The sequence below is a fragment of the Haematobia irritans genome, chromosome 2, assembly GCF_050003625.1.
Source record: "Haematobia irritans isolate KBUSLIRL chromosome 2, ASM5000362v1, whole genome shotgun sequence".
NCBI classification, from domain to species: domain Eukaryota; kingdom Metazoa; phylum Arthropoda; class Insecta; order Diptera; family Muscidae; genus Haematobia; species Haematobia irritans.
Window position 1 is genome coordinate 58728778 of NC_134398.1, and position 21842 is coordinate 58750619.

Here is a 21842-nt window from a genome sequence, read left to right on the forward strand (position 1 = left end):
AAAAATTCTTCAAAATTAATGAAATCGCCTCTAAATTTGTTGACTTTTTGTATCTTGATTACAAACCAAAATAAGTTCAAATATAAGATATGTGTTGCAAAACTTTATTTTAAAGACGGGTTTTACTTGAAAAATAACGTAATTTCTACTTGAATTCGAGTCTGGACTTAGGAAGAAGAGTTGTCGTAAAGGACTTTTTAGTGTCAAGTACGCAAAATTAAAATTTAAAAGAAAATGCTGTTTTGAACGTATCCTTACTTGAATTCTCCGCTTCTCAGCGTCGGAATCAATACCAAATTATTAGTGTAAAGATACAATTTTTGGAACCGGGCAAACATTTTGCTCTGTGTAGAATGTAGATCATCTCAATAAGACAATAATTTATAATTTGAATAGAAACAACCCCTATGAAAAATGTTAAGTTCTTAAAAATACTTTAAGTAAGAGTCTATCACATGTAAACTTGCATGCTAAGAGTAGTCATTACATCACGAATAATCGTAGAATGCAAGTGTTATGTTGTCTTTGTCTCTTCAAATTACTCTCAGTAAAATCTCATCACATGTGAACTTACTTTCTCAGAGCAGGTATAATATCATGACTACTAGAATAATGCTAGTGTGCTGTTGTGTGTTCTATAAATAGACTTTAGCTTATGTGGAGGTTTTAGCAACAACTTATTATAGCAGTCGATGTATGAGTGTGTAGAACACAGGACTAGCAAGAATGAGACCCAGGTTCGAAACCGGCGGCGGTGAAAATCAAGTAAAAAAAAAAATAAAATAAAATGGTAGGAATGTTTAATTAAAGTAAGATACATAAGAAAAAATATATATGAAATATAAAAATATGGAAGTTTGTTTTTATTTTTTTTTTATTTTTTATTTTTGTCTGAGCACATTCCAAAATTAACAGGTTGGCTGATAATTCCCCGGTCTAACAAAGAAAAACACATTTTTTTGTCAAAATTCGTTTTTATTATTCAACATAGTTACCTTCAAAAGCGATACAACGATTATAACGACCTTCCAATTTTTTGATACCATTTTGGTAGTACTCCTTCGGTTTTGACTCAAAATAGGCCTCAGTTTCAGCGATCGCCTCTTCATTGCCGCCAAATTTTTTCCCTGCGAGCATCCTTTTGAGGTCTGAGAACAAGAAAAAGTCGCTGGGGGCCAGATCTGGAGAATATGGTGGGTGGGGAAGCAATTCGAAGCCCAATTCATGAATTTTTTCCATCGTTCTCAATGACTTGTGGCACGGTGCGTTGTCTTGGTGGAACAACTTCTTCTTCTTCATATGGGGCCGTTTTGCCGCGATTTCGATCTTCAAACGCTCTAATAATGCCATATGATAGTCACTGTTGATGGTTTTTCCCTTCTCGATAAAAATTATTCCATGCGCATCCCAAAAAACAGAGGCCATTACATTGCCAACGGACTTTTGAGTCTTTCCACGCTTCGAAGACGGTTCACCGGTCGCTGCCCACTCAGCCGACTGTCGATTGGACTCAGGAGTGTAAGGTTGGAGCCATGTTTCATCCATTGTCACATATCGACGAAAAAAACTCGGGTGTATTACGAGTTAACAGCTGCAAACTCCGCTAAGAATCATCAACACGTTGTTGTTTTTGGTCAAAAGTGAGCTCGCGAGGCACCCATTTTGTACAGAGCTTCCGCATATCCAAATATTGATGAATGATATGACCAACACGTTCCTTTGATATCTTTAAGGCCTCTGCTATCTCGATCAACTTCATTTTACGGTCATTCAAAATTATTTTGCGGATTTTTTTGATGTGTTCGTCGGTAACCACCTCTTTCGGGCGTCCACTGCGTTCACAGTTCTCAGTGCTAATTTCACCGCACTTGAATTTTGCATACCAATCAATTATTGTTGATTTCCCTGGGGCAGAGTCCGGAAACTCATTATCAAGCCAAGTTTTTGCTTCCACCGTATTTCTTCCCTTCAGAAAACAGTATTTTATCAAAACACGAAATTCCTTTTTTTCCATTTTTTTCACAATAACAAAAGTTGCTTCACAAAAGACGCTCTATCTCACAAACTAATTGACTTACCGGCGCCAAATTTTGACACGAATCATTTGAAGGTTGGTACTCTATAAAAATAATATTCATTTAATACTAGCGACGCCATCTATGTGTCAGACCGGGGACTTATCAGCCAACCTGTTATACTTTTGTATGTCTTATTAAACGCCTGCATTTGCAGGGGTTTCCATGCCTGTCAAATGAGGCATTATAATAGCACTCTTTTTGCAGTATATTTTTCCGCCCTACTATGAGAAGTGTAAGAAGAGACCTCCTCCCAATGAAACGCCGTGTAAATCTGAAAGCGAGTACGTATGTGCTTTGCATGCCTACTGAATTTGTTGGGAGGTACTATAAAACGCCTGCTGTACGCCTATTTCCGTTGCTGGGTGGGTTGTAGTAATACTTGCCGCTGGCAAGGTACGTATCTTAAAATTTCTTAACATCGTCTTCTAAATTGGAAGTAACTACATACGGGGTATATATTAGGCAGATTAAAAACCAAATTTTTGCAAGATCAAATGAAATTTGCTTACCCAGGAAGAAGTAATATCTGGAGATCGGTTTATCTGGGCGCTATACAACTTTTATATTGGTTGTCAGCGACCATGTGATGAAATTTGCGCCTCCAAGAAATTCGCTCGTCCAAGAGGCTCCCGAGGTCAAATCTGGGGATCGGTTTATATGGGGGATATATATAATTATGGACCGATATTGAACAATTATATGTCATATATATGGGTATTATAGGTCATATATGCTACTAACACCACGTACCAAATTTCAGCCGGATCAGATGAAAGTTGCTCCTCCAAGAGGATCCGCAAGCCAAATCTGGGGGTCGGTTTATATGGGGGCTTAAACATGGTTCGATATGGCCTATTTTCAATAACATGCGACCTACTACATCAATAACAAATACTTGTGCCAAGTTTCAAGTCGATAGCTTGTTTCGTTCGCAAGTTAGTGTGATTTACACAGACGAACGGACATAGCTAGATCGGCTAGAATTTCACCACGACCCGGAATATTTATACTTTATGGGGTCTTAGACCAATATTTCGATGTGTTACAAACGGAATGACAAAGTTAATATACCCCTATGGTGGAGGGTATAATGAATGAATACACATTTTGGGGTCCAAAAACCCCACTGTGAGCCGGGCACCCTGAATTTAGACTTTCCTTACTGGTTTTCCTATAAAAATAATATACTAATCTTTAGTGAAGGACACTATGGATTCGACACATCCTGAAATACAAAATCTGAAATTTCCATTACCATTTTTGTCTGATGTTATCCTCAAACTATGATCATCTTTTTTATAAAGTGGCACTATACAAACAAACACCAAACCGCAATGTTTGTGGGATAGCTGTAAAGAGTATAGAAAAACGTAACATTTTCTATAACATTCATATTAATTATAGAAAAAATAGAATCGAACTAAACAGAGAGCTGAATAAAAGAAACACGAAGAAAAAAACTAAAACTCGCCAAGGACTGTCGATGATAATGATGATTGCATGTCACACCACAATTAGCAAAACATTAAACATTGAACGGTACGAGCGAAGGACAGGAAGCCAAGTTAGCAGCAAAGAAAATACAGACAACGCAGTGTAAAAAAATGAAGAAAACAAAAAAGAGAGAACACACACAAATGCTAAACAATGTTAATGTAAACCGACTACCAACTCCCATCATTAACACTAACCGATTGTGGTTGGCAACGTGGTAAGGATGGCAAAAATCATGGCAGTTGTGGCAATGGCGGTGATAATGAGAAGGACCATCACAATGTTTACTACATCCACTAGAACAGGGGAACTGACGGAGTATTGCCGATGATGATGATGATGATGACGATGGCAGTCCTCTACGTTTGCCAGAGTTGGTGTCTCATCTAATGAGAACCATGATGATTGGATGGTGTGGCATGGTGTTCCGTGGTTTACTTTGCTTTGCATTGGTTAGCTCTGTTGACTCGGTAGGCAGGCAGGCTAGCTAGACGAGACATCGTCAACTAGCACTAATGGTCTTTGATATTGGCAACAACCATAAATAGAGACGAAAAGCAAAGCACAATAAAAATACGCTGTGATTGAAAATCAATTGAGCGCACAAATGTCAACCAATAAATAAAAGCTGCAGCGAACCGCATGCTAACTTTTTCAAATGCTCTGCTCAAAGCCAAAAATAACAAAACTAAACAAATTAAAATGGCAAGAGTAATTTATTGTTCTACTTTCACAATAATGGTTCGAGGGAAATTGCAACATAATCTTTAAAAACATTACAAAAAGTACATATTTTTCCAATAAATTTTGAGGACAATGGCTTTATTTAAAATCGGTAATTAAATTGTATATGTTATGGTTATTGTGGGGATGGAATTGCGGAGTCACCCAATATGACCAAATTGGAAAATTATCGATTTGAGGCAAATATATGTTTGTCGTGATCACAGTTGGAAGAGCAAAGTAACAATAGAACATAGTCATTAGCTAAAATATTGCAATATCTGATAGGAGATTTTCTGTATCAACTAAAAGACATCGATTTTTTTATTTAATGGAAAGACTAATTAAGATTGTTGAATATGGTTTTGATCAATTAATATGGTTTTGTATCAGTGAATGATTCTCATTGCGAAAATGAGAGGCCTCAGAAATCAAATCGGTTTATATGCGGCTCTATATACTTACGAACCCATATCGATCAGTTTTTGAACGGTTGCTAAATGACATATACTAACATCAAGTACCAAATGGATCCGAAAGTTAAATCTGGATATCGGTTTATATGCGGCTATATATAATTATTAACCAATATAGGCCAATTTTGTATGTTGGCTAAATGGCATATACCAACTTCGCGTTCCAAATTTGGTCGTGAATCAAATCTGGATATCGTTTTATATGGGGCTATATATAATTATAAGTAAACTGACAGGAACGAAGAAAAACGGTCAGGGATGCGAAATTCTAAAAGATGGGTTTATCATGGTATACTCTGGTGTAAACATCTGAGAACGTGCAAAATATGAATTGGGATTCCTCATTCACAAAAAATAGAAGAATATGCGAATGAAAATTCTTCAACGAAAGGCTACTTTCTTTAAAAATAAAAGAAGGGAAAACATACGTCGCGCTTGTATGTGCATATGCACCAACAGACGATGAAAACGCAGAAGAAAAAGATACGTTTTTGACAGTCTCCAGGAAATATTAAACGACATAACTACACGGACGAAAAAGACTGTTATTCATATGTTTGGATGTAAACATTATATGTTTGGAACTCAAATTTTTTAACACAAAATTTTTGAGTGCAAGCATATAATGTTCATAAACTAGCATAACATGTTTGGGATATATATGTTAATATGTTAGAACATATTATGTTTGGGACATAAAGTGCTCGTAAATATAATATGTTTGGATGCCAACATATGTTAATTTAGAAACGGCCTATAAACATACATGTGTTTAGAAAGAGAGACCTAGAGAGTATGCTGTAAGTAAAAGAATGTGTGTAACCAATTGGCGCCTTAAAAATATACATAAACAAAGAAAATTTCATTAAAGTTTTTTTGTTCTACCCGTGTATGCCTAAACATAATATGTTTGAACAATACAAACAATATTTTGTTTGAACCAATCCTGAAAATAGATATGCTTAAAGCAAAATGTGTTTGGGGTATATGGTACTGAAGCGATTTTTTTTTTTTTTTGAGGGTGTACGGATGTTATAGTATTGGGAGATCTTAACGGAAGAGTTGGAGACAACCCGGAAAGGGCTGATTAAACAATAGGGCAATACGAAGAGACTATTATAAACAATAACGGAATTAAACTCATCCACTTATGTATTGACAATAGACTCGTTATAGCCAACACATTGTTCCCACACAAAAATATACACCAATATACTACACTGAAATAACAGTGAATCCAGGAGGAAAAATTTTAATTAAGTTTGGAAAATTTAGATTATTTTTAGAAAATCTTAACTACACGCAAAGAAAAAAAAAACGTTTGGAAAACGTGTACCGAAAACGTTTTTCTTTTGTTAGAGTTTTTTGAATTGCTTCGAAAATGTTAAACTTTTGTCACCAAAAAAATTCGTTTGTTACAAAATTTTTATTTTTTCAATAAAAAAAGTTATTTTTGAAGCAACAACACAGTCCAATTCGTTTATAACACTGTTCTTTTCTGACTTTAGGTCTTTAATAAGACACATTTTACAGTTCAAAATTTAATATACTACAATGTAATGTTGAACATTTTTTCGGAATCTTCCGAACATATCTGGAATATATGTACAAAAAAAAAAAAATCGGTCGAAGCAGGGATCGGCCCACACCTCTTGGCATGCAAGTTGGACGTAGCAACCACTGCTCCACGATGCCAAACTAAATGTTTGTTTCTGTTAAATAAACTTTGTTTATTCGGTTCGTGGTCGCCGCAAGCTATGCTATATAAGTATAACTTATATGGATATTTATCTATTGATGACCATAACAGGTACATAGCTCAGTGGTTAGTGTGTTGGCTTACAAAGTGCATGGTCCGCGGTTCGATTCTCCGTCCAGGCGAAAGGTAAAAAAATTTTAAAAATTTATAAAATCGTAAATTTCTTCTACATTCTTGGTATTACAGGAAAAGGTGTTAAGAACTAAAAAAACTCGTGGATGTGAGAAAGATGTGAGGGAAAATGCAATTAGCAAGAAAACAATGTTTTTTTTTTTAGTTTGGCTTTATGAAATTGTTTTTACATCCTGGAAAAGAATAAACGTTTATCACAAAAAGTATATACTTTTCTTCCAAATATACTTCCTTACAGCGAAAAGCAAAATAGAAACGAACTTTGTTTGTCTAAAATTTCGTTGGGGTGAAAGAATTAATTTTTTGCGTGTATATAATAAATAAATATTTTTGAACAAATTTAAGAAAATTTATTAGACATAATTAATGTTTTTCACTTGTTGAAGAAACCTTTTTTAGTTTGAAGTAGAGGTGTGCGCGTGAGTGAAATTTTACTCACACTCACGCACATTCACGAAGTAAAATATTTATTCCACGCACGCACACGCACGATAAGTGTCGCAGCCACACATTCACGAAATGAAAAGCAGTAATCACGCACGAAGTACTTTTACAGACTCACGCTCACGCGCGATTCACGACAATTCACGTGATCCACGACAAATTCACGAGACTCATGACATTTTCCCATCGGGAATGAGCAAGGGTAATAAAATTCATAAATAAAATATAGTTCGACAACTAAATCAATTTCAGTTAACATACGAGTAAGAATTAAATCTTGATTTTTTTTTCGTGAGCGTGATTTTGCAGAAATTTTATTCACGCACATTCACGAACCGATTTTATTACTCACGCACACTCACGCACGACATATTTGTTTTAGTCCCATTCACGCACATTCACGAGAGTTGCTTCAGATTTTATTCACGACTCACGTGATTCACGCGTCAATCACGCGTGTCACGATAATTTCGTGTCACGCGCACACCTCTAGTTTGAAGTCAAATTGCAAGAATGTCTTTAGTACCATATGAAGATCAAGATGGGTGCATTTGTAATAAAATTTGCAATTATGAAGAAATTCTGAACTATTGTGTGGGAAACATGAATTTAGTAAATCTTTACGCTTCATTATACCCACCATCATAGAATGGTGACGGGGGTATAATAAGATTGTCATTCCATTTGTAACACATCGAAATATCGGTTTCCAACTATATAAAGTATATATATATATATATATATATATATATATATATATATATATATATATATATATATATATATATATATATATATATATATATATATATATATATATATATATATATATATATATATATATATATATATATATATATATATATATATATATATAATATATATATATATATATATATATATATATATATATATATATATATATTCTTGATCAGGGAGAAATTGTACGACGATATAACCATGTCCGTCTGTCTGTTGTAATCACGCTCCAGTGTTCAATAATGAAGCAATCGTGCTGAAATTTTGCACAAAGTAGTCATTTGTCAGCAGGCAGGTCAAGTTCTAAGATGGGCTATATCGGTCCAGGTTTTGATATAGTCCCCATATAAACCGACCTCCCTAGTATCGGTCCACAATTTGGTATAGCCCCTATAGAGACCAATCTCCCGATTTTACTTCTTGGGCTTAAAGAAACCGTAGTTTTCATCCAATTTGCCTCAAATTGGAAATCTAGAAATATTTTAGGACCACAAAGAGGTAGAGGTATTTTAGGACCACAAATACGTGTGCCGAAAATGGCGTATATTGGTCCATGTTTTGGTATATCCCCCATATAGACCGATCTCCCTATTTTACTTCTTGGGCTTATAGAAACCGTTGTCTTTATCCAATTTAACTGAAATTGGAAATCTAGAGCTATTTTAGGACCATATCGACCGATCTCCCGATTTTACTTTTTGGGCTTGTAGAACCTGTAGTTGACGTTCAGTTTACCTGAATTTGAAAATTTTAAAGTTTTTTAGGGCTATAAATAGGTGTGCAAGAAATAATTTTATTGTTTAGTATTCTAGAAACTGTAGTTTTTTCCCAATTCGCTTGAAATTTTAAATCTAGGAGTATTTTAGGACCATTAAGAAAACTGTGAGTATCGGTCCATATCTTAGTATAGCCCCCATAAGACCGATCTCCCGATTTAACTTCTTGAGTTTCTAGAAACTGTAGTTTTTATCCGATTTGCCTGAAATTGTAAATATTCTAGAAAAATCGTTTCGGTAACATATACCCCAAACACAGTTTGCTTCAAGCATATATATTTTTAAGATTGGTCCAAACAAAATATTGTGTGTATTGTTCAAATATATTATGTTTCACCTTAGGGCACTGGTAGTAAAAAAAATTTAATGACATTTTCTTTGTGTGGATATATTTTTAATGCTCCAATTGGTTACTTCCATTATTTTACTTTCAGCATACTCTCTAGGTCTCTCTTTCTAAACACATATATGTTTATGTATAGGCTACTTCCAAATTAATATACATACGTTTGCATCTAAGCATATTATATTTACAAACATGTTAAGTCCCAAACATAATATGTTCTAACATATTAACATATATATCCCAAATATGTTATGCTAGTTTATTAACATTATATGCTTGCACTTAAAAATATTGTGTTAAAAAATTTGAGTTCCAAACATATAATTTTTACACCCAAACATATGAAAAACGGTCTTTTTCGTCCGTGTGGTTGAACGGGAAGAGTACTGGTTGAACTGCTCTGCTTGGGAGAATATCTGTCATCAATACCCCTGAAATTTGAAAGAAAACTATAATATTTGATTCATTGTGGTGGATATATAAGATTCGGCCCGGCCGAACTTACTGCTGTATATACTTGTTTGTGTATAATTTTTTCTGATTTTTAGTTACTTTAAACAACTTATGCAGAGAGCCACCGTGGTGCAATCGTTAGCATGCCCGGTTTGCATACACAGGGTCGTGGGTTCAAACCCAGTTTCGACCAAACAAAAAATTTCCAGCGGTGGATTATCCCATCTCACATTGGTGACGTTTCTGAGTGTTTCAAATCTTCTCTAAATGGTTTCACTGCAATATGGAACGCCGTTCGGACTCGGCTATACAAATGAGGTCCCTTGTCATTGAGCTTAACATATAATCGGGCAGCACTCAGTGATATGAGAGAAGTTCACCACGGTGGTAACACAATGAACTGCATAGTCTAAATGAGCCTGAAATATTGTGCTGCCACTATATCTAACTAACCCTAACCTAACTAACATATGCAAACAATTATTAGAGTAAAAGAAATTTTCTCCATACATAACAATTCCACGAACTAAAATAAAAGTAAATTGGTTTTAGTGAAATAGAAGGTTCAATAATAGACTATATTATTATTAAAAGCGACCACATGCAAAAGTGTCGAGGCGCCAGAGTAAAAAGACGACCCAAAATAGGAAGCGACCACTACCTCGTAGTTAATGGAAAAGTCGTCGAAACACCGTACAGAGTTAAGCACTGGAAAATAAATCTAAAATCGAAGATCAAACTGAAATAACAGAAGCTCAGGAATTATACGATAGTTTGGTTTCCGAAAAGATAAGCCACAGGGTGACAAGACGTCATAAATGCTTTGTGGGAAGCATGGAAATGGAAAAAGTATGTAGGCCACCAAACTACCCAAAAATATAATTTATATGAAGAAACGCGAATGAACGAATTCGGACATTTTATGGAACAAAATCATCAGGAAAATAGAAAACTGTTTTACACCGAAAAAAAGTAAATTGTTTTATAGGAAGAATAAATTAACTCGTACGAAAATTGAACTAAATTGTACTCCACATTTTGAGATTTCCACAAAGCGTTGTTAAAACCAGGAAAATTTAATACCTTGTTGTACTTTTTAAGTGCATTTCATGAAATTGCACCCTCTCATAGAAGAAAAAATTAACTGAAAATTAAGAACACTATCATTGGTGCCAAATCATGACCATTTTAACCATACATTCTTACTATTTTCGGGAATCATACGAACATTTTCTTTGGTTTAGTTCATATTGAACGTATGCGTACGGTCATTGAACTTTATAACCAGGTTTTGTTCATAAAACAAACATACCGCATTCGCAAACACCGGAAGAGTTGGAAGACCCAGGTTCAATATCGGAAGATGAATTAAACAATGCACTGCATAAGATGAAAATGGGAAAAGCAGCTGGACATGGCAACATTTCACCAGAGCTGCTTCGTTATATGGGCATAGACGGAAAGAAGCACGTATTAGAAATAATGAATATGGCATGAAAACAAGCTACAATACCCAACGACGGGCAAATTGCTATAATCAACCCGATTTTCAAAACAGGAAATCAATTGTATGAAATATCGTTATTATCAGTGGCCTGCAAACTTTACTCCCGAATTCTTTTGGAAAGATTAAAATCTGAAGTTGAACACCATCTTGAAGAAGAAAAATTTGAATTCAGACCTAATCGAGAAATTCAAAAACTAATATTCACAATTTTATTTGGCGAGAAAACTATTCAATTCAACAAACAAACACATATCTGCTTTATAGATTTAGAAAAAAAAGCCTTCGACAGGATAAATGGCAGGACATATGGGAGGCATTACATAATAGAAACGTAGGAAATAGGTACCCCTATCAAGAGAATAAAAAGTTTATTCGAAAGAAACACAGCATCAAAAGAATTTATAACAACACAAGCGGTGAGACAGGGTGACATCTTGAGCACATATTTGTTCGTAATACTCATTGACGATGTGGTCATTGGGAATTGGAAAATCGAACCTGTGAAGATATCTCTGTTGGCATATGCGGATGATATGGCTATTCTAGCGAACAACAAAGGCTTCCACATAAACACAGATAAATCCGAGACGAAGATAATAAGCAGGGACAAAACAGACACCAAATAATTGTAGGACAAACACCACTGCAACAAGTGGAACAATTTCGTTACCTAGGGGTAACGATAAGCAAAGATGAAACAGAGACTTAAAAACCAGTATTGCGGCCACTGCTAAACTCTATCAATTACTGAATAAGAACTTCATTAGTAAATGAGAAGTATCAATAGAGATGAAAGTAGCAGTCTATAATTCGACATATATTCCCACGCCTACACATGGAAGCGAATTGTGGGCCCAGACAACGAAAAACAAAAGCAGAATCCAAGCTACGGAATGAAATACCTACGACGAGCTATAGGAAAAACGAGAAGAGATAGAATAAGAAACGATGTCATATGATCTACTCTATCCTCAGAACCTCTAAACGACAGGATAGAAAGGAATAAATTAAGATGGTACGGACATATGTAAGATTTCCGAAACTATTTTTCATAGCCAGGCCATCAGGCAGAAGAAGGCCGAGTTAGAAAGAGAACAATATGGCAAGACACCATCAATGCATTTATGACAGAACGAAATATGGACGCAAAACTGCGAAAAACTTAGTCCAAAAATAGAGCAGAATGGAGAAAAATATACAAAAAATATACACTGAAAGATAGACGGAGACTTGGAATAAGTAAGATATAATTATGGCCCAACTACTTTCAACGTATAATGACTTTGTCAGTCATTTCTAGAAAAAGGAACCAAATTCGAACATATCTCCACTGTTTCTAAAATTTTGATGTTTAATTGTTATTGTAAATCTTAAAAATAAAAATATTTACTATGTCATATTACATACAATGCGAAAACCGAACATATTAATACCCTTATGATGGAGAATATAACAAAACTTAAAAATAGTTTAGTAATAAGGATTTGCTTTTCTTGTAGAACAATTTCTCCAAATGCTATGATTATCCCACAATATTATTATTTATATTATTGCATACTATTGTGCCATTTATCAGAACACCCTAGTTTTTAAAATACAAATTTTCCAGAACAATTATCAAATATTTTAATAAGTAACCAAAATGACTTTGGTTGAATATCAATTTTGAGGTTCTAATAGTAATTGGATAGAGAGGGAGAGAGAGAGACATATTACTGTAAAATACTTTGAATGTAGCAACCATGCGTCCAGACTACCGCTTAAATCTCTCTATATTCAATGCCGTCTCCCTTTAATTATTCTTAATTAAACTTTTTTCTAAATTTCTCCCATTCATTTTAATTTATTCTCATTCTTGTGTGTGTTTTCCTTACAGATTTTGCAATTGCCTTGCGAGATGTGCGCGTTCAAATACCACATGCGGTGAGACGGGGCGAAAGAGCCATACTGAAATGTCTCTACGACTTGGAAGGGGATAGCCTCTACTCTGTCAAATGGTATAAAGGACGAAGAGAATTTTATAGTTTTACCCCAAAAGAGTCGCCCGCAATGAAAGTTTTTCAATTTACTGGCATTGGTGTTAGAGTTGATGTAAGTACTAAAAAACGTTCAATGTTCAGCCACAGCATCAAGTCAAATGGAATAAAGGCAAGCAAAAAAAAATTACAATCAATAGCTAAGAAACCACAAGAAAGACAAACGCACGCTCTATGGCGTAAAATTGCGTTGAGCTCTCAAAAGCGTAAACTTTACACATAAAAGTCAAGGGAAAAAAACTGTGTCATGTGTTTAAGGTTTAGAGAAGAATGAAGAAAGTATGCGAACAATTCGGTATAAATGTTAAGGATCGAATATGTTGGATCCTACAATAGGTAGATATTGGAGTGGACTAAAAGTGAAATTTAAAAAAGAAAACATCCTTTTGTATCAACCCCACCATAGAATTGAGACTAAGGAATGGAATTTGTAAAAGATCGGAATTTGATTTCCGAGCATTCAATGCGCTTACATTCTCGATCAAGGATAAATTTAGGTTAATAAGTTTTACTAACAGAAACAAAAGGAAACATGAACAATTCAAGAATAAGCACTAAAATTTTTAAATAAAAACAAGTACTCCCAGAGAAATAACCAGGAATGGCGTTCAAAACGATCTGTTTATGAAAGTGAATCGATGTACATATGGTGTTAAACGGAGAACAAACGGTGTCAATTTGACAGCGATAAAATGACACCATGAAATCGTAATGGTGAATGCACGATTTAACTTTTGATGACAAACAAAAGCTATGAGGACCCAAATTCGAGTCATGTATCGGAGAATTAATTTACGACTATAGAAAGTACGAGGGCGGTTCGGAAACTTCTTAGCCTATCAATGAAAGAGAAAAGTTAGTTTTACAAAAATATTTTTATTTTTCAATATAATCTCCTGAAACTTCAATACACTTAGTCCAACGCTTTTCTAGCAATTCTATACTTTGATTAAAATAGTTTTTCTCAAGGTATTCAAAATAGTGGTTTACAACTGCAATTGCTTCTTCATTTGAGGTAAAATGCTTGCCAGCAAGGAATTTTTTTAGATTTAGGGAACAAGTAAAAGTCACAGGGAGCTAAATCAGGAGAATAAGGTGGGTGGTCAAGCAACTCGTACCTTAATTCGTTGATTTTAGCCATTGTTAAAACACTCTTGTGCGCTGATGCGTGGTCTTGATGAAGAATTATTTTTTTGTGTTGTAAGCCAGGACGTTTTTCTCGAATATGTACATTTAATTGATCCAAAAGCTTGCAATAGTACTCTGAATTTATTGTTTTACCCTTTTGCAGATAGTCAATCAATAAAATACCTTTGAAGTCCCAAAACACCGTTGCCATAACCTTACCAGCCGATTGAATTGTTTTTGCCTTCTTTGGGGCACTTCCTCCAGCTTCAGTCCATTGTTTGGATTGTTCTTTTGACTCTGGAGTATAGTGGTGGATCCATGTCTCATCAACAGTTATGAAACGACGCTTAAAATCCATTTTATTTCGCTTTAAACGATCCAAAGAAGCTTGGGAAATGTTCATTCTTATGCGTTTTTGATCGACTGCTAACAAATGCGGCACCCATCTTGCAGAAAGCTTTTTCATCTGTAGTTCTTCATGCAAAATTAAATGGACTCGATCATTTGAGATGCCCATGATATTAGCAATTTCAAGCACTTTTATTCGTCGATCATTTAATACCATATCATGCACTTTGGCTAAAATTTCTGGTGGTGTTTTTGGACATCCACTACGTGGTTCATCTTCAATGCTTGTACGACCACGTTTAAATTCAGCAACCCAATTTTTTGCTGTTGAAGTAGCACTTTCACCTAACACATTCACCATATCATTATGAATTTCTTGTCCCGATAAACCTTTTTTATGTAATTATTTAATGACAGCACGCATTTCTAATTTTTCCATTGTAAAAAAATTGCGGATGCGTCTTTTTTGAACACCTGTTTCTATATGAAGGAGTTGTCAGACCGAAACAAAATTTAACAAGTGATCATATCAGAGATGGAAATTTCCAAAACACTTAACTTTTTTCTGTTTATACCGCGCTTTTTGTGCTAGGCTAAGAAGTTTCCGAATTGCACTCGTAACATATGTCCATATTTCAATACCACTATTTAAAGCTACACGGACGAAAAATACTGTTTTTCATATGTTTGGGTGTAAAAATTATATATTTGAAATTTTTTAACACAATATTTTTAAGTGCAAGCGTACAATGTTCATAAACTAGCATAACATGTTTGGGACATATATGTTAATATGTTACAACATATTATGTTTGGGACATAAAATGTTTGTAATTTATAATATGTTTGGATGCAAGCATATATTAATTTAGAAATAGCCTATAAGCATATACATATGTGTTTAGAAACAGAGACCTAGAGAGTATGCTGCAAGTAAGATAATGGAAGTAACCAATTGGCGCCTTAAAAATATATATACACAGAGAAAATTGCATTAAAATTTTTTTCTACCAGTATATGGCTAAGGTGAAACATAATATGTTTGAACGATACAAACAAAAGTTTGTTTGGACCAATCCTGAAAATATATATGCTTGAAGCAAAATTTGTTTCGGGCATATGTTACAGAAGTGATATTTTTTTTTTTTTGGTGTATAAACCGTCCTCCAATTTGGAGCCGTGACCCCAACTTTTATCCGATTTATCTGAAATTCAAAATATATATGTATTTCAAGTCCACAAGTATGAGTGCCAAATTTGATACGTACCGTTCCTCGCTTTGGTATAGACTTATAGACACCGCAATTTTTATCCTATTTGCCTAAAATTGGAAATCCTAAATTACTTTAGGGGCATATTTTTTTATATGCTTAAAAAAAATTCTCCCAAACAATATTGTGCTCAAAATTTTATTTATTTATTTATTTATTTACAATCATAATGAATTATGAAAATAAACAGGTAATATAGGTGCTAACAACATAGGTTTTCGACCTGAATGCTCAAAATTTTGTTTCTGCCTAATTGTATATTCCCCCACATCTTTCTCACTTCCACGAGATTTTTTAGTTCTTAGCACTTTTTTCTGTGATACAAACATTGTAGAAGAAATTATTCAATTTTATGATTTTTTGTATTTTAATTTTACCTTTTGCCGGACGGGGATTCGAACAGCGGACCACACAGTTTGTAAGGATCAAAGAAGTAGCAGATCAATTGCCCAAGGAAAAATAAAATGTTAAGTTTGTAATAACAAGCAACAACCACCAACTTAATTCAATATCGCTCCCTGTTAAATAGCGCTCCAAGCTACTAAACACATATATGTTTATAGGCTATTTCTAAATTAATATATGTTTGCATCCAAGCATATTATATTTACAAACATTTTATGTCCCAAACATAATATGTTCTAACATATTAACATATATGTCCCAAACATGTTATGCTAGTTTATGAACATTATATGCTTGCACTCAAAAATATTGTGTTTAAAAATTTATGTTCCAAACATATAATGTTTATAGCCAAACATATGAAAAACAGTCTTTTTCATCCGTGTACAAATAGGCATGGTGATATGTTGCGGGTCCATGGTTTGGTATAGCCATAGGCCAATATCCTGGTTTGATTTTTTGGGCTTATTCTTTGTATCGTTCCATGTTTTCGTTAAACCCCCATAAATACAGATGTCCCTATTTGACTTCTTCTTCTAGCTTCTAGAAATCGTAATATAATGGTGATGGGGGTATAAAAAGTTTGTCTTTCCATTTGTAATACACCGAAATATCGATTTCCCACTACATAAAGTATATATATTCTTGCACGTCTATCGGTCTATTTTAATAACGCAACAACCTTCAATAACGGCGCTATCCTGCTGAAATTTGGCACAGATTCGTTTTTTGTCTGCAGGCATGTCAAATTCGAATATAAGCTACATCGGAACATGTTTTGTTTTGTTGCTAAAAACCGTATAAAATTTTAAATTTTGATGTATTGTAAGACCGCAACGTGGTATGTTTGATATAGCCCTCATATAGACCCATCTCCCAATTTGCTATCCGATTTGCCTGAAGGTACTTTAGATATCATAAGAAAAGTTTTTAATTTTATCTTTTGGAATGTTCATTGAAAAGTAAACATCATATATTTATAGAATATAGATCTCGACATAGTCATATAAATCTTTAATCCATCTTGTATCCAAATCATTAGCTCATTAAATTGTAAAATGTCGATAGGTTACAGAAAACATAACAAACACAAATAACTAATTTTACAGTAGCGTGCAAAAACGGAAAAGAATTCGAAAAACTGCAAATATTGCTGTCAAATTTTGGCTAGGCTGTCTACAGCCTGCAGAAAAGTGCCTTCAACATTTAGCACCCTTTAAAATTTCATTGTGTTTTGGTATCAGAGAACAAAGCAAAAAAACACAGAGGAGAACAAATGAATTTGGAGTGGCTAAAAATAAGAAATTTCCATATTCCATGCTCATAGCCACAGGATGTTGAATTTTTGTCACTGCTGTCGTTTCAATGGAGTGACCGCCATTTGTGGGTGGTGGTTTTTGGGTTCATTTTATTTTCCACTTGCAAAATTTCAAGGCAAATTGAGCTTAAAGTTATTTGACTTTATGCCTGATGCCCTTAGTTTGTCTTTTTCCGAATGCCACTCAAATCATCCCTTTTCACAGCTTTGGTGAAGAGTTTGGTTGAAAAAGAGGCAATACGGATATAAATTACAGCATCCATTTAAAACGTAAAAAAAAAAACTTTTTTCAACAATTTTTTGATAATTGGTAACTTTTTTATTTTCAAGGAATATGAATATTAATGGAAATTCGTCGGGAATTTTTTTATGTGTCTGACATGAAAATTTTTATTACACAAATGGAATATAGTAGAGTAAATTGTCCAAAAACTCTGTATTAAGAGAGAACGAAGGTCATATTTAATTTCCTGTCATAGAACGTCAAATATACAATGTCTTATATTCAGTTGTAGATATATTTATATCTTCCACTATATGGGGGAGCGGGATAATTTGACCTAATCTAAGAGATTGAAACCACCGCTACAAAAGAACCACGTAAGTGATGCCCGCTTTTTAAACGTGTTTTTTTTCTTCTTTGTGTGTACTTGTTATACCCACAGGAAAAGTGTTTAGTTCAATTTTACCCAATTTGAGCAATTTTTTTAATCATTTTTTCATACTTTAAACGTGAACTAAAACTGTGAAAAAACATTAATACAAATTATGTACACAATTTTAATTTTAAAGTAGTTTATAGTTTACGAAAATGGGTGAAGTTTGCTGGAAATGTGTTCATAAGTTCCTCAAATGAGTAAATTTAACTTAAATTGTGCCTGTATAAAGAAATTTTAAAAGATTTTAATTTAAATTTTTTTCTAATATATGTAATTGTGTTAAACAACAAAAAATATTATTTTTAATAAATTTTCTTAAATTTGACATAAGTTATTAACTTATTTGTATCATTTTGTAATTACTAAACTATTTTAGTTAAAATATTCTAATATAAACTGTAATGCAGGTATGCAGAAGTTCAACAGCAATATTTTTATCTTAATGATTTTCTAAACATAATCACTTCTACAAATGTGTGTTGGATAGTAAATGTAATATCAGAGTATCTATAGTTATTGTGGCCCACAACAAAAATATCACTAATTACGGAATGTACGATCCAACAAAGAGAGAAAAACCAAACATTGACAGAGGCAATGACAACCCAACTATTCCAAATTAAAAGCACGAAAGAGAAGGGAATATCCAAACATCAAATATCAAACATAGCACCCGCACTATATCTCTATATTAGCAGCGGTTTAAGCCAAGCTTAACATAGCCGAGTGGGTAAAAGCCCAGCATTGCAATTAATAAACCCAGGATCTAGCTCTGTTCGGGCAGATACTTATTTTTTATTATTATTTTTTTTTTGCGAAATTTATTTTTCTACGTGCTTCATGTTCTTTCTCTGGTCATTCTGGTCAATTACAATAATACAAGAAGGTACCGAAACACAAGCAATTATTGTATTACATTTGCAGTCAGTAACTGTATAGTCACGAGCTCTTGATTTCATATAAAATCACAAGTTGGATGACAATGAATTAACAATCACCGTAGTGATTCGATAGTGATAGATTTTCTCTAGTTGGACAAATTAAAACTTAAACTTATTACAGTGTCTTTCTACAGAAGTCTGTGAAATTGATTGATTAGACAAAAGTGACTAGATACCAAATTACTCTTTACATGCACTGGAGTGGGTCATGTTTTTTTTTTTTTTTTTTTTTTTGTTCTTGTTTAATTTTACAAAGTGAGTGTTCCATAACTAATAATCAACTGAATTTAATATCACTTAAATTTCCAACAGACGGTCCACTCAGTGAAAATTTTTATTTCTATGGAACAGATATTTCGAAGAAAACTCCCGTAGAAACAAATAGCATTATCTCACAAAGGCAAGAGACCCAGCGTGCGACATATGACCGTCGTAATAAGGAATGTACTCTATATAACTATGTATGTAAACGCGAATTGCGAGTGGCCGGCTAGTGTGCTTCTTGTGTGCAACCACTTAGGCAAATTTTTTTGGGAGTGTGCCTCTCTCCTGAAATCCACTACCAAAATGCAATTTTTTTGCTTAGAGGAACGAAGCTTTTCAGTCTCGTGGGAAGATTCCCACATAGCTGGATCAGAAGAAATCCCAAGTAACAGTGCAAAACCCAATGGGGTCTTCACTCAATATGGAGGAAGAAACCTAATTAAACAAACTTTACCACCAGTAGATCTTAAGTGATAAGACATCCTTTTGGTTTCCGTCGCGCACTATTAACCCTCTAATGCCCAAGCCCGCCTTTAGGCGGTCTTCATTTAATAAAGAAGCTTTTATTAAAACACACTTTAAGACAACAAAAATGGGCAAAATAAAAAGAAAACTTATTTGAAACTATTCAAGAGTTTTTGCAGCATATGCTGAATTTTACAGTATACATTGGTCTTGCTTAGTTCTCTTGCTTTTGTGTCGTTAACATTGAAAATTTAATCAGCTGGGAAAAAAATTGGGGCATTAGAGGGTTAAAATGTTTTATTAAAATTAAAGCAAGACGATTTAGCACCTATCTGGCAAAATGTTCTAGATGTAAGTATTCCAGCACTCAAGAAACCACAACAACCTATAGATGTTCATCGAGGTCTCGACGTGCAGCAATATGGTTGAAATGGTGGTGAGTAAAATGAGCCAAGTTTTTAATTTACTCTTTGAAAATTTTGCCTCTTAACCCTGGACAGTTATCCTTCGTCAAAATGACGACGCGTAATTTCATATTCGATCTAAAATGCATTTTAGTCGATTGGGAAATGATAACTAAATCAGCAATTTTATGATTTTTAGTTTTATACTAATTAAAAACAAATTGAATTAAAAAAAAATCTCAATTTTGTTTCCCATTTTTGCTCACGATGCCTACTAAAGCGTCTTGAAATAAGCCGTAGTCAAAATGACGAAGGATGACGTTAGTGTACAAAAAATAAGGATGACTTTCCAGGGTTAAATAACTAACGTTTGAAATAATCTTGCATAAAGTACAAGAAACTGAACTTTTTAAGATCTATTCAGATTTGTTGAAAAGTTGATGTTAGTGCACGAATGGAAGTATAACAAGATTTTGTTTCTTTTGACTAAATTACACCAGATTAGATGTCCCATTTTAGTTGTTTTTCTAAGGCTAAGGCCTCCCTTTTCTCTTAAGCTAGATATATTATTTTTTTATTGTTTTAAAGTTCTTGCATTCTAATAAGTACTTAAAATAGTTTTTTTCTTCTATATAACAAAAAATCTCCGATTATTGATAAAATATACACGCACAGAAAAACCATGTTTGGACATGGTTGCCGCATCCATTTAATGCTTATCTAGAGCATGTAATTGCCGCGAAAACCATGTATTTTGTCTTTGTAAAAATAGTTTTCGAGCGGAGAAAAATTTATGGTGGCAATAAGCATTTGAATGGTTCTCAAATACCGCAAACATGTTCTATCATTTAAATGATAGAATTTGAGACCATTAAATGGTCGGGAAAATCATGTACCTGACCATTCAATTTTTTTTTTTACTTTTTTACAAGGAAAAAAGTATTTTTATAGGTTAAGTATAGACATGTCTAGAACCATTACATGGTCATAAAGACCATTTACATTTTTTTCGTGACCATTTAATTTTTTAACTTGTTTGCAGCGAAAAGAATTTTATAAAAAAATTGAGAAGGTACACACGATTTTCATTTTGCGCGTCAGTCGTGTGTTGTTTCTTGGAATGGACGGAGAATACGGATTTACTGTGTTTTGTGTTCATTTATTTATTCAGAAGTGGCACGTGGTTTTATGTGAACACAAAAAAGGAAAGTGTAATTGAAAAAATGTACCTGTTTTTTGTTCTGCATTTTGCTATATGGTATCATTTATTTTTATTTGCAGTTACATGATGTCTGCGTTTGTACATTTGGTGGGCACGAAGTAAATATGGAATAATTACTTATTGTTGAAATTGAACCAAACTAGAGTGTGTAAAAATATGTGATTTTTGCTTGCACGACATTATAAATACAAATAAACAATGAATTAGTTTATAAATAAATAAAAACAAATAAATAAAGTTGATTTTGTGTTTTCTTTTCTCGAGGTGCGTCCTTTTTTCGACGACGAAAAAAGTTTTTTCATAAAAATCAAAACATTTTAGGTTGTGACCATGTTCTTTTAACTAAAAGAAAAACATTTTTGACGAATAACATAACATTTTAGATCGTGACCATTGTCTTTTAATGGAAACAAAATTCTTTTTATCAATATAAT

General features: G+C 33.7%; 1 protein-coding gene across 1 annotated transcript in view; it reads left to right on the forward strand.

The window, feature by feature from the left end:
- The window catches only part of LOC142224479 (uncharacterized), a 457797-nt gene that overhangs the window by 286984 nt on the left and 148971 nt on the right, over positions 1–21842 (forward strand). The window contains exon 3 of the mRNA XM_075294253.1: positions 12824–13038. Coding sequence (XP_075150368.1) covers positions 12824–13038 — 215 coding nt within the window. The remainder of the gene's footprint in view (positions 1–12823; positions 13039–21842) is intronic.